General features: G+C 43.4%; 1 protein-coding gene across 1 annotated transcript in view; it reads right to left on the bottom strand.

Moving 5' to 3' along the window:
* Nipped-A (Transcription-associated protein Nipped-A) overlaps positions 1–13,925 on the bottom strand; it is a 31,276-nt gene that overhangs the window by 3,528 nt on the left and 13,823 nt on the right. The window contains exons 22-42 of the mRNA XM_076135937.1: positions 13,635–13,829; positions 13,109–13,258; positions 12,050–12,298; positions 11,752–11,863; positions 11,224–11,402; positions 10,560–10,673; positions 10,069–10,301; positions 9,545–9,783; positions 8,954–9,188; positions 8,410–8,596; positions 7,895–8,025; positions 7,466–7,616; positions 6,973–7,116; positions 6,462–6,732; positions 6,002–6,213; positions 3,381–3,596; positions 2,657–3,145; positions 2,395–2,559; positions 1,685–1,822; positions 913–1,083; positions 377–557 (exon numbers count right to left, since the gene is read on the bottom strand). Coding sequence (XP_075992052.1) covers positions 377–557; positions 913–1,083; positions 1,685–1,822; positions 2,395–2,559; positions 2,657–3,145; positions 3,381–3,596; positions 6,002–6,213; positions 6,462–6,732; positions 6,973–7,116; positions 7,466–7,616; positions 7,895–8,025; positions 8,410–8,596; positions 8,954–9,188; positions 9,545–9,783; positions 10,069–10,301; positions 10,560–10,673; positions 11,224–11,402; positions 11,752–11,863; positions 12,050–12,298; positions 13,109–13,258; positions 13,635–13,829 — 4,162 coding nt within the window. The remainder of the gene's footprint in view (positions 1–376; positions 558–912; positions 1,084–1,684; positions 1,823–2,394; positions 2,560–2,656; positions 3,146–3,380; positions 3,597–6,001; positions 6,214–6,461; positions 6,733–6,972; positions 7,117–7,465; positions 7,617–7,894; positions 8,026–8,409; positions 8,597–8,953; positions 9,189–9,544; positions 9,784–10,068; positions 10,302–10,559; positions 10,674–11,223; positions 11,403–11,751; positions 11,864–12,049; positions 12,299–13,108; positions 13,259–13,634; positions 13,830–13,925) is intronic.

Here is a 13,925-nt window from a genome sequence, read left to right as displayed (position 1 = left end):
ACGACCACAACAAGAAAAGTCAAGGCGTTATGTTGACTAATCGTTCTGTTTAAAGGTTTTTAAAGTATATTTGGATAAAGCTTTTGAGGTTTAAGTTAAAATATAAGGAAATTTAATTCCTTTCTCATAATTCTTAAATATATCCTGTGCATAAGTACAACCGACATTGTGTTAAAAAAGTGGCTTAGATTACTATAATTAGAAAATACATTTCTTTCTGTATTAGAACATTTTCGTCCAATTCTTAAACATACATCAAATTGACCCGGTAAGTTTCATTTGTATCACTGTAAAATTGTGTCCAAAGTAGTAAAGAACAAGTGTATATCGTAATAAAAGGTATAATATCGCAACCAGCTGATACGACAATACTTACTTATACCAATGCCGATGCCGAAAGTGGAGACGACCTTTTTGATGAAGTTGAGTGTGTGTGGCGTGACGGTGGCGTCGGCGACTGCGGCGCGGTGGTGGAACGCCACCACGTGGCACTTGCACAGCCCCGCGCGCAGCTGCCGCAACACCTCCTCGTACCAGTTCTCGCGGAACCATACCATCTGTACATACAAATAACATATTTTATCTTATCAGCTACTTCTTCTTTAACTAACGAACAGTTTGTTTCGACAGGTATTTTGATTTCAATCGTCCGAGTATAAAGGGGATATTGTTGCAGCGTGTAGACGCTTAGTATTGATTACACATAGATACAACACTCAAAAGAATCCATATGATAATAGCAATAATAATCTTCATAACTAAATAATTTAAAATCATTTCTACTTAACAGTTCATATTCGAGTAAAGTAAGGAAAGTTTGTAGAGATTGTAGCGAGTGGCATTCTTTGGTGTACGCCTGGCTGTATGAGAAAAAGGAGAACTAATGTATGTGTGTAATAATAGTATAGTGACCTGATCGACGATGCCCTCGAGTGACGAGAGCACGGTGGGATGTATCTCCCTCTGCAGCTGCATGATCTTGGAGCAGCGCCACATGGGCAGCGTGGCCTTGATGGGCCCGGCCTCGGGGCCCGTGGAGCCGCTGCTCGACGACGATGCGCTCTCACTCACCTTGCTGCCTCCCTGAACCACACAACACCAGTCAATACATAACTTAACAATGGTCACACGAACAGTTGTTTATTTTTAGTATTGAGTAATTCGCTGTTAGGTATACTAGTGAAAACAAACGATTTTACAGCAAAAAAAGTTTAAAAAATTTGGATATTATCACGATTGCTTATGTAAACAGGAAAATAATAAGTTTGTTTAAAGCGATGACCCTGTTATCAACATAAGTGATGCATGTTAATAAAATATCTCAAAAATAAAGCAGTTTATAAAATAAACAATGTTTCAGATAATTTTTTGATACATTTATTACCTAACTTTTGTAGTTTTCATAGCGTAAATAGTATTTCTTAAAGGCAACAGCCACAGAGTACAAAATTGTAGATTGCACAAATATTTTGTGTGGGAATCGAACTGATGCACTAATAGCAGTTATGAGACCATCATAACCACAGCACCACAGATGTCGAAAATTAAAAAAATATATCGGCCAAGATTTTTATAGTACGTAACCTACGTACAATAAAACACTACCTTCTTTTACACTACTACTCAGTATGTTTGCATGTATGCATGTATGAAGTATCTATGTATTGTATATTGGTGGTCTTACAGCAGAGGTGGTGGGTTGATGTGGTAGGTGCGCGGCGATGTTCTCGGCGGTCTTGTGTCTCTCGCGTTGTTCAATCTTCAGAGTCAAGTATAGCGTGCGAATGGGGAAGTATACAGCTTGCGGGTAAAGTCGGCCAACCTATAACAAAATTCACCAATATTATTAACAACAAATTGTTTTTTAAGTGTGTAAAGCTTCTTTTTTTTCTGCGTCGTAGATGTGGCGACTATTTAAACAAGCGGCTTATCTATGAATTGCTACCAAGACAAATAACGCAATTTGAAAACATCTAAAGGAAAAGGAGTCTACATAACAAAACGACCCTACAATACATATCACGAGTTGGTGTTGGCGACATGATTTTACAAGTTACTGAAATTATTTTGAAGTAAACAGCCGACGTAAGATCTTCGACTGAGGATCAGCAAATTTGGCTTGTAGATTCCTTATGAACACTTCCCCTCTTATTCATAAAAATATATGAAGTTATGAAAGGCTTATAAAGTGTTTTGTTTCTTTCACTTCTTAGCAAAATAACAAAGAGAAAACATATTATGGTAGCTTTTTAACTAAAATAGGTTTATAATGTGTTTATGAATAAGAGGGTTCTTGTTTGGCAGTAACCTAAATTACCCTTTAAAACCAGACAGGCATGAACGAAGTATAAAACAATAGGTAGTAGAAAATTATAGTGTTATAACGGTACTTACATGGCTAAGAAGATTGAGTATGACATTTCCATCGTATTGGACGAGGCAGGCGAGGAGCTGTGGTATCCATGGCAACCATTGAACGGGGGGCACACCGACTGAGTACTTGTCTAGTGCTTCCGCTAGGCTGTTCTTTTCATCGTCGAAACTTAACATCCAAAGTACCTATTGAATTACAAAAAATGTATTATTACTAAGCACTTCCTTTATAACGGTATCAGTATTCAAAAATAAAATGTAGATGAAATGGGTGGTACTTTACCTTAGCGCAATATTTCCTTGATTTAGATTCGTTCTGATGACGGCAGGCATGTAAGAAGCAAGTCATAGCAGATACGCCCACTTGTATCTGTCTATGATCTCTTATAAATATCTGTTCTAAATAGTCTCCCCAGAGCGCCCACGCTTTCACCAAAGTATCGTGAAGCTGGACTGCTGCTGCAAAAGCTTTGTTCGCGTCTTCTGATCTTCCAAGTTGAGCTAGAAGCAATCCTTTGAACGCGTAGAATTCTGCCGTCATTTCCTTTGTAAAGTACTTGAAGTTCGTTGATTCGATCATGTCTAAGCCCTCTTGCAACTCCTCCTTGCCCTCAGTCCAAGACATTTGTATGTGACACTTGACTTGTTGTCGTATCTTTTGGAAACAATCCACGATCGGAACACTAGGTATTGTGTATATACGGTGTAGAGAGTCCAGGCACACGCCTGATAGGTTGTGTTTTCTTGCTATTTTTGCAAAGTGTATTATAGCCTGGAGAGAAGAAGAAACAGATAGTATTATATATAAATAAATGAGATTAAAAATACAGACAATAATAATATAGTAACATTGCTTCAAATAGATTATCTCTGTATTGGGTTACAATCAGGGCGGATACGTGCACGTGCACTCAGCTGTCACTTGCACGTTGTAAACAACTGCCTAGAGCGCTGTCAAAATTTTTCTTGAGTAATAATATGTTCATATGAAAAGTTTATTAGGTTACCTGAGCGCTAGCATGAACGCCGAGCATGCTGTGATTGGACGCATGGTCGGTCTGCGAGTCGTAGTGCGACGCGATGAACTGGTAGTGGTGCTGTCGCCACGTGAAGATCGCGCCCCAGTGCGACAGCGGGTCGGCCACTACGGGCAGGCGGTTGCGCCACGTTTTCACTATGGCCTTCATATCGTGCAGAGATGTGGGGCGGCTGTGCAGGAGACCCTACGAACAGATATTATTTTAAATAGTCCAGTTGACGTTTTAACTGGAACCGGACTTACACAACGAGTAATGGCAACAACTACTTACTCATAATGTATAATTTAATTAGCTTTAGAAGTAGAATCTAAAAGTTGAGCCTCGATATTGTAAATGCAATTCCAGTTCAAGAGCACACAAAAATACGGTGCCACAGAAAACTACTTTTTAAAAATCTATTTGATTTTATTGCAATATATTTTTAGCACTAAGCTGATGGCGGGTACAACGTGATTATTTACTACTTAGGTGTTTAAAACTCTCACTAAAGAATGGAATGAAGTTTAAACAATATAATTTAAATTCATTGTATTCTCGAGCGTGTATTGTACTTACTGCATTTGAGGCCGTTTGTGGCTGCTGTGTAAAAGGAATTGCCCTTGTCATTAGTTACCCAAAATGTTTACCACATTCGCAATCATTTAACGAATCTGTAGATCAGCGAGCACTAAGTTTTTGATAGCTAAAATTCCATACAAGGTGACACTAAGGTAGAGTCATAACTATGAGTGTTTGGGTGTCTTTATCATGTGTTCGAGCACCACAATGGTGATGAACAGTTGGCCAAAGAATACTGTTACCAACATAGTTTTTTAGCAAGTTAGTAGTAAGATGATTCTGTTGTATTCTGTATGATTGAATGTTGGGACTACGGTAGTTTAAGTTTGTATACTTATTGCATTTTGGACCTAGTTTTCTTTGCACACTTGTCTATAAAATTTTAGCTGGCATAAGGTTAGTGACCGCTCGCCTAAAGATTCATTACGATTTCGAGCGTGGCAATTGATTGACACCGTCAACAGATTAGGAAGAAATACACATAGTACACATAATACAAAACAATATCTCCAGTCTCTCGTCCTTAAGGCTCGTTGAAGTATACTTAGCTCGTACAAAAATCGGATGATCCAATCTTCACAATTAAAGAGGGTGGTTGTGAGACAACATCGGTGTAATGCGATTCCATGCGAACGAAGCGGTACAGGGTGCCTGCATGCCGTGCATGTACGAGGTGACCGCTAGAGTATGTACTCGCGCCACTCGCGCAGTATGTACTCACGGTGCGGATCTGCGCGGCCTCGCTGAGCTCCATGAGCTGCTGCGCGGCGCGGAGCAGGGGCAGGTGCGCGTGTGCCACGAGGCGCGGCAGGCGGCGCCACTCGCGCAGTATGTACTCACGGTGCGGATCTGCGCGGCCTCGCTGAGCTCCATGAGCTGCTGCGCGGCGCGGAGCAGGGGCAGGTGCGCGTGTGCCACGAGGCGCGGCAGGCGGCGCCACTCGCGCAGTATGTACTCACGGTGCGGATCTGCGCGGCCTCGCTGAGCTCCATGAGCTGCTGCGCGGCGCGGAGCAGGGGCAGGTGCGCGTGTGCCACGAGGCGCGGCAGGCGGCGCCACTCGCGCAGTATGTACTCACGGTGCGGATCTGCGCGGCCTCGCTGAGCTCCATGAGCTGCTGCGCGGCGCGGAGCAGGGGCAGGTGCGCGTGTGCCACGAGGCGCGGCAGGCGGCGCCACTCGCGCAGTATGTACTCACGGTGCGGATCTGCGCGGCCTCGCTGAGCTCCATGAGCTGCTGCGCGGCGCGGAGCAGGGGCAGGTGCGCGTGTGCCACGAGGCGCGGCAGGCGGCGCCACTCGCGCAGTATGTACTCACGGTGCGGATCTGCGCGGCCTCGCTGAGCTCCATGAGCTGCTGCGCGGCGCGGAGCAGGGGCAGGTGCGCGTGTGCCACGAGGCGCGGCAGGCGGCGCCACTCGCGCAGTATGTACTCACGGTGCGGATCTGCGCGGCCTCGCTGAGCTCCATGAGCTGCTGCGCGGCGCGGAGCAGGGGCAGGTGCGCGTGTGCCACGAGGCGCGGCAGGCGGCGCCACTCGCGCAGTATGTACTCACGGTGCGGATCTGCGCGGCCTCGCTGAGCTCCATGAGCTGCTGCGCGGCGCGGAGCAGGGGCAGGTGCGCGTGTGCCACGAGGCGCGGCAGGCGGCGCCACTCGCGCAGTATGTACTCACGGTGCGGATCTGCGCGGCCTCGCTGAGCTCCATGAGCTGCTGCGCGGCGCGGAGCAGGGGCAGGTGCGCGTGTGCCACGAGGCGCGGCAGGCGGCGCCACTCGCGCAGTATGTACTCACGGTGCGGATCTGCGCGGCCTCGCTGAGCTCCATGAGCTGCTGCGCGGCGCGGAGCAGGGGCAGGTGCGCGTGTGCCACGAGGCGCGGCAGGCGGCGCCACTCGCGCAGTATGTACTCACGGTGCGGATCTGCGCGGCCTCGCTGAGCTCCATGAGCTGCTGCGCGGCGCGGAGCAGGGGCAGGTGCGCGTGTGCCACGAGGCGCGGCAGGCGGCGCCACTCGCGCAGTATGTACTCACGGTGCGGATCTGCGCGGCCTCGCTGAGCTCCATGAGCTGCTGCGCGGCGCGGAGCAGGGGCAGGTGCGCGTGTGCCACGAGGCGCGGCAGGCGGCGCCACTCCCGCAGCGCCTGCGCGGCGGCGGCCTCGGCGTGTCGCTCCACACTACTGAGCTGCTGCTCGCCGCCCGCACAGATGCACAGGTAGCCGCGGTACAGGTTCACCAGCCACGCTGCACAGTACCAACACCGTTAATCTATCAGGTCTGAACGAGCGAATCCCCTCTCATCACGCCTGTGGGCTAAAGACCACTGATTTGTGTTTGAAAAGAAATCTTGTAATTGTTTTTGTTTATTTTTCAGTTATAACAAAAACAGATGTATTTAATATACCTTTGCTACTATTAAAAGTAAACATATCGGAAAATTTTAGTCGACACTAAATCGAGAATAACGGGTCTAAAGTCGGTTCATTACATACCCGATTCCTTAGGACAGTTGTATTCCACTTCAGCGAGAGCTTCCTTCATCGTAGCCCAGTTGGGATTCCTCCACGAGCTCTCGAGTATCAAGAAGGGATCCCTGCCGCTCCTAGTGAGACCGAGCTCGAGCAGCGAGTCCCATTGGTTCAGTTCTTTGGCGCACTTCAACCAGTGTTGAGTCCATAAAGTGCACTCTTTATGCATGTTGTATGAGGCCGGATTGGCTGTGTATTCCTGTTTGAGTTTAGCCATAGCGACATCGTAGGCAGCCTAGAAAAAGAATAACATGCCAAACTAGGAAAAAAAGAAAAGTGATCCTTAATTGTATTTTTACCAGAGCTATGTAGTGGGTGAAAAAAGAACCAACAACTAGGGCAATTATTGCCATATAATATTTTATAGACAAAGGTCTTCCGTTATGTAGATGTTCTCTTAAATTTACTATAAGAAGGGGAAAAAGGGTATATGAGAATAAAAGGATATAATATAAATTGAGCAGTTGGTACATACTTGCGCCTGTTCGAAGAAGCCTTGTTGCTCGTAAGCGATAGCGACGTTGGTCTCGCGGTACCGAGCGTGTTTCTGCCACAGGCCGGACCACATGTCTTCCTCTTGCAAGAGTTCGTACATGTCGCTCAGAGAATCTAGCACTTCCTGTATAACAATAGGCAAAACGAAATTAGTATAAAGTATGTCCCTAACCCGCACTTCGAGAGCATGCTGTACTCGAAACGGAACCCTTTTTTAACTGCCCTCCAAAGCACGGAGATGCCCTGTTCAAACACCACCGTTGGCGCGGTCACCCATCTATAGATGGACCGCGCTAACGGTTGCTTAACCCACAGATCGTTTACCGACCGGTGAGTGCAACTGGCTATGGGCGCCTCAATTTGTTTCATGACGTTTTATCATATTCTTCATATAATAAATCATTGCAAATTAGAAAGTAGGCAGAATTATAATTACATTTTAGAAATAGTACTTTTTAAAAGCATGTACTTACAGTAGGTGTAGTAGTTTCAATGTCATAGTCGTAAATTTCAAGTGGTTCGCGTTGTGCGCGTCCACTCGCCTGGTCTATAGCCATCTGTTCCAGATTTAGGGTCATTCGGTGCCATAGGTTGTGAGTTTTACCCAAGTATTTCATCATAGGCCTGAAAAGAATTTAATTATTGAGAAAGAACTATCGATTGTTAGCACCAGGATTACTGAATTGTCAAAATCGACCTTTATTAGATTAGTGAATCGAACCCCATTTTCTTGGTCAAAAACAATATTTAACTACTTCAGACGCATCAATTATCATACCCGGTGTAAATTTTGACAGTCTTTTATATATTGCTGTCACCTTATCTATTGGATAGGTTATTCGATACTTATCCATAGGCTGTGACACCTGCTTACCTTTAACAGGAAGTTAGAATATACTTACGGTTTGATGCTAACGGGCGGGTTGCACCGTGCGAGCGCTTCTATGAACGTGTTCAACGCACTGAGCGGCTGATCTCGCTGTACTACGTGCACGCCCGATATTATGAACGGAACTATTTCGTTCATTACCGTCTGTGGACAAAAGATCATTCAATAATTATGTTAAATTGTTTCTTTTTAGAGGAAATGTTACAGAAAATGCACTGAAAGCTTCATCACGGGATTTAATTTGGTAATTTTTTATAGAACTACGCCTGTTATGCCTGAAGTCTGGTGTACGCAAAAGTAAATGAAATCCAATCACCCAAGTACCGCAATAATAATGCTAATCCCATGTAACAGTGGTCGAAGCAATTGCCATATGCCATATGCCGTACGTTATCAAACTTGGGGCTAAATAAGAAAGGTTAAATAGCACTTCCAAACCCACCAATCGAACCACCAAACCAAAAGTAATTAATATACTTATGTAAATTGCTTATCTTTTTTCTTTTGTAAGGCATATCTTCTACTTACCCCTAACTGTCGCTCGTCGAAAGTGTTCCATAGCCGTGGGAAGAGTCGTAACCACGTGTGATGTGCGAGCGCGTCGTCCATATGACAGAGTTGCGCGGCCGCCACTACTAACTGTTCAGTGCGAACGCGACGAGACATCTCCAAGAACTCTGACTGTTTCGCTACTATTTGGTTCAATGTACGCAATCTATAACAAATGAGATGAAATATAGAGGTTTGTAGTAATGGAAGTAGAACTAGACATTAAATATAAATATGGTGTATAAATATATTTATTATTTTAATTTAATTTATTAGACCCAATTCAGTGTTACTGGAGTAAAAATCTATGTGTGGACCCCAAACCCACAACTAGGAGGCGCCAATCGTACAGAAGTTTACTCATACCTTTCATACTTCATCAAGTAAAACTATGTGCAAGTACGAAGCATTGGCATTGGCTTTAGCCTGTTACAAATTTTCGCAATGACTCATTTAATGGAGTTCTCATCTTCAATGTATCTTCACAATAAAAAAAACGTATTATGTAACAAACAGTACTTACCTATTAGCAACAGATTTAGTAACACACTCTTCTTTAGCAGTGGAACTAGAATCGAGATCCATATCGAGTACGTCCTCTTTATCAGGATCGAGTGAGTCACTGAACCCGTCCGAGGACTCCTCCTTCACGGAGCTGAATATGACGAACGACTTGCGATCTTCACTGTCCGCTGTGTTTATTACTGACGAGATGCTCGGCAACAGGTATTTAGGGTTTGATAGCCTTATTTGTGTTGCTGAGAAAGAAGAAAACGAATAAAAGACCATGATTTATTTATTATTATCATAATTGGTGAATTTAAGATTCAGTTCTGTCATTTTTTTAAATGTAATTTGGGAATGCATTCACGGGCATCTACGCGTATCTAGTAAGTACGCAAGTACTTACTAACCTACGCAAATGTGACCGAATTAATAATTTCGAGCACTCGTACAATATGCAATCCAGCAATATTTGAGCGTATTTCCCTTACACTTATTTTTTTTCGAGCGATTAATATACAGGATAGAATATTACTTTAATAATGTTGTAGAAAAAGTTTTATAAATAATATTTATTAATACTAAACAGTGATAATGAAGATACACTTACTTGGCACGCAAGTAACGAGTAATAACTCAAGGCACTGTTTGATCCAGAAGTGTTGACCAATATGTTCCCAGTTCTGTGAGCAAATGATGTACAGGAGGCGGTCAAAGATGCGCCTGCGCACGCTCTGGTCGTACACTTCGAAGAACTTAGCGCGGATGTGGGGCTGCGGGCAGCGGAGACCCGCGAGGAACGCTGGCTCTAGCTTCATTGATAGCTCTGTCATCTTCAAGTGCTCATCTCTGTCAAATAGTATTACATGTTAATTGTTGGATAAATTGTTTTGCATGTTCATAAAAGTACTCCCATTGGAGTCAATCCGGTTCAATCAAATCAGTCAATCAGTTTAAGGGTTTATCATCTTTGTATGACGGGAATGAGGCAGTTTGTTGTGCGATATTCCTATTTTGCCGGGATTGCAAGACTTTTCTAAATGGTAGAGCAGAGCGGGATTAGGAAGACCGCTAATTTACACAATGCATTTCCTTCTATACGAATTGTACCTATACAAAAACTAATATAGTTACCTGTAGACGTAATTTATAAGTTCAAGGAAGAGTGCATTAAGCTCTAGATCATCTGGGAAGCGTTTCTCGACGTATTGCATCAGTTTGACCAGCAGGATGGACTTCTCCCTCAGTGAGGGTGTGGCGCCTGCGCTGACGGCGGTGCTGGAGCCCGCCACGGCCGCCGCGCCGGCAGGCGATGTACCACGCCACTTCACCCATTCTTCAACCATGCGGATGATGGCTTTCATCACCTGATAAAAAATCATACTAGTATTAAAAATATGAAATGTGTGAGTGTCTCGTGCTTCTCGCCAACACAAGTCCAGATTTAAGGGTATAATTGGATAAAATGAAAGATGATTATATCACAGGGTATGATACTATTTTTAATAAAGAAAACAACACGAACAGAGTCACCGACATAAGCTAGTAAGTACTATTTGATTAAGAAATAAACTTGTTTCCATGTAAATAATATTGAAGTTAACTCAAATGAATAAAGAGTTTACCTTAGCATCTGTAGTCTTTTCAATCAATCCAACCAGGATAGTGCCAATGAATGTTTTCCTGGTATCTCCTGGCATCACAGATACACGGGCTTTTAGAAGATCCAGTGCTAGAATCTGTGGAAAATACGAATTATTTAAACTTTTTCAAATAAAAAACATTAATATGAACGTTTATGTATTTAGTAGTTCCAAATTAAGATAGATATCTTGGCGGGTAATCCGAAAGGGTTCATTCGTAAATTTTAATATGTCAAAACGCTCTCGCTCGTATATGCAAAAACATAAACGTATCCGCTTAAATCTCACGAATCTCAAATAGGAGGTAGTGCTCTCAAAAATAAACTGTCTGGTAAAAACCGTTTTATACTTAAAAAAATCTATACTAATATTATAAAGCTGAAGAGTTTGTTTGTTTGTTTAAACGCGCTAACCTCTGAAACTACTGGTCCGATTTGAAAAATTCTGTGTTAGATAGCCCATTTATTGAGAAAGGCTACGATCATCAAGCTACGACCAATAGGAGCAGAGTACCAGTAAAAAATGTTACAAAAACGGGGAAAAATTTCACCCATTCTCTCTTATGTGAGGCAAGCGAAGTTGCGCGAGGCAGCTTTTCAATATTTCACAAATTATGGAGATAATAAAATATATAGTAAGTACTAACGAGTAGATCAGCGAGCGCGTGATCAGGGCTGGGAGCGACATGGTCTCTGGCCATGCGTTGTAACACTCGCATTAGCGCCTGTAGTAGTCGGTCGATGTATGCGGGGTTGGACGAGCAGCATGCCTTCAACATCATCAGCGGACCCAGTAGGGCACTGGCACCGCTTGCGGCCGGAGTACCTAGTGATACAAGCAAAACCTCGTTACTAAGTGCAGTCGGTTAGCTCATAAAATAAAGGCGATAGCCCCATTTACATGTACGGTGCCTCCGATCATGGATGAGCACGCTAGATCTTTTCAAACGCGTTCTTTCTCTTGTGATATCTGTTTTTTTGCGGTAAAAAGACTGAATAACAGCAGTTATAAGTGTGGTGTTCAACGAACACCCCATACGTCCGTTATAAACGTCCGCCCCATATACGAAGTACTATCATTACATAGCTCATATTTACAATACTGATTTATACATTCGATATATGATTAAACTATAAACGTTAAGATATATTTTATGATTTGGGCTAAGAATTACCTGCAGCTGTTGCAGCGCCGGCAGTCTGGCCGGTGGCTGACTTTTCGTAAGTAGCCAGCCCTTCAAATGCATACTTGCTCACACTCGCGTATAATGTCTCCAACTCTTCGTACTACAAATAACATAAAATTTAATTTTGAATTAAGCTAACACACATTTTATTCTATTTTAGACGCAATTCTTAAGGTACAATTTAATTCAATAAAGCACCAATAAAAATTTATAATTATTAATGAACGCTGAATTTGTTCGTGGCAAATACTAAACAAAACATGAAATAAATATCCATTTGGCTTACCTTCGACGCTTGCGCAGCTCCCGTAGGTTCAGTAGGGAATATAGCAGTCAGTTTAGCGAGCAGGTTGTGCGTGAGGCGCACTATCTTGGGGTTAGTGGACGACACGCACGCCGCCAGTCCACGCTGAAGCGGCTTCAGTGCCACTAAGATTTGTTCACGTCTTAGCACACCTAATAGAAATACGAGAAGTTCTAAAGCTGTACACGCGTTCGCACAACCACCCGCGTTGGCCTCTGCTGTTGAGAATACCTGGTAAAATAAATAAGAAAATCAATATTCCAAACCGTGTCAAAATTTTTTGCTATAATTTTGTGCTCTTAGAAGCAGTGATAGCCGAGTGGTATAAGTTGACACCTCCCACGCAAGTGGTCGCAGGTTCGAACCCGAGGCAACACACCAATAACTTTTCGAAGTTAAGTGTGTATTAGAAATAATTATCACATGCTCCAACGGTGAAGGAAAACATCGTGAGGAAACCTTGCATGCCTAAAAAAATTGTTTCAAACATTTATTGAGGGCATGCAAAGTCCCCAACCCGCACTTGGCCAGCGTGGTGGACTCAAGGCCTAACCCCTCCCTCATTACGGGAGGAGACCCTTGCCCAGCAGTGGGACATAAATGGGTTAAATTTATTATTATTTTTTATTATTATTATTTTGTGCTCTTAGTTTGTAAATTATTGTTCGTTCAGGATTACCCAGACAATTAAAATTTAACCGGTTTTTTAGGTCATCAGAAAATGCTTAACCTTGACTTTAACGCTAATATAATATTCAGAAAAAAACATAAGATTTTTTTTTTAAAGCCAACTCGCATTAATAATTGCTCTTGTGTCGCGGGGACTTTTACAAACATACAAACAATGGATACAAAGTACAACCAGGCCCGAAACAATTATTTTTGGATCGCACAAATAATTGTTCCGTGTGGGAATCGAACCCACGACCTCCCGCCGCAGTGGTATCGGCGTGGCGACCTAACCACTGCGCCATGGAATGAATCATTACTGGCAAGAAAAGCTACTAAACTCATATCTAATGTAAAAAAAATGGTTCATACTTTGTCAAGCCAAGGTAGCTTAGGTTCGCAGAGGTGTGGCCACACGTCAGGTTTGAGCGCAGTCTTGAGCAGCAGCACGCAGCGCCGCGACAACTGCTCGCCAGGAGACGCGCCCGTCGATCCGCCGCCTGCTACGCTGCCCTCATTCACCTAATAGTAGAAAACAAAGTTAATAAACCATGATGTATGTTTCAATTAAAAAAAAAATAGCGAAGAAGAAATCTCAAAAACAATTAACTATAATGACAGCTGTAATTTTAAATATGTTGTGGACTCGCTCTTGAAGACTCTTTTGTTATCTATTAACGTCCAAACCATACAAACATCATACTGAAGCACTTGAACAACTAAATTGCTTTCGATACGATTCTACCAAAAATAAGTCTACAACTTGTTGAAGTCATTTTAGTCAATCCTCAAAAAAATATACCGTGGGCCGCTAATCCGATAACCTGTATCATAGCGAGAGGAGATTGACACCAAATAGTGAGACAGTAAGAAATAAAATTTTATTATTAGTATTTACCTGACAAGCCAGTCTAAGCAGTAGGTTAACGACAACGCCAACGTGTTGCCTGTCGAGTGGCTTGGCAGCATCGGGCTCCATCCGCGAAGAGCTGGCCTGAGGGCTGGCCCAGCCCGTGTTGAGTGCCTTGCGCGCCTCCGTGCCGCTCTCGTCTGATGATATACGCTTCATTGCACCGCTTGGGGATGTTGCCACCTGTGTCACAGAAAAGACGATACATCGTAATTTGTTAACAGTGCTTCGTACTGCTATATTTAGTTCAAAAATATTGAATTAAGTAGTCTAAGTAAA

The sequence above is a fragment of the Anticarsia gemmatalis genome, chromosome 3 (assembly GCF_050436995.1).
Source record: "Anticarsia gemmatalis isolate Benzon Research Colony breed Stoneville strain chromosome 3, ilAntGemm2 primary, whole genome shotgun sequence".
Lineage (NCBI taxonomy): Eukaryota > Metazoa > Arthropoda > Insecta > Lepidoptera > Erebidae > Anticarsia > Anticarsia gemmatalis.
The sequence above is the reverse complement of the archived record's forward strand: the minus strand, read 5'-3'. Positions and strand labels throughout refer to the sequence as shown.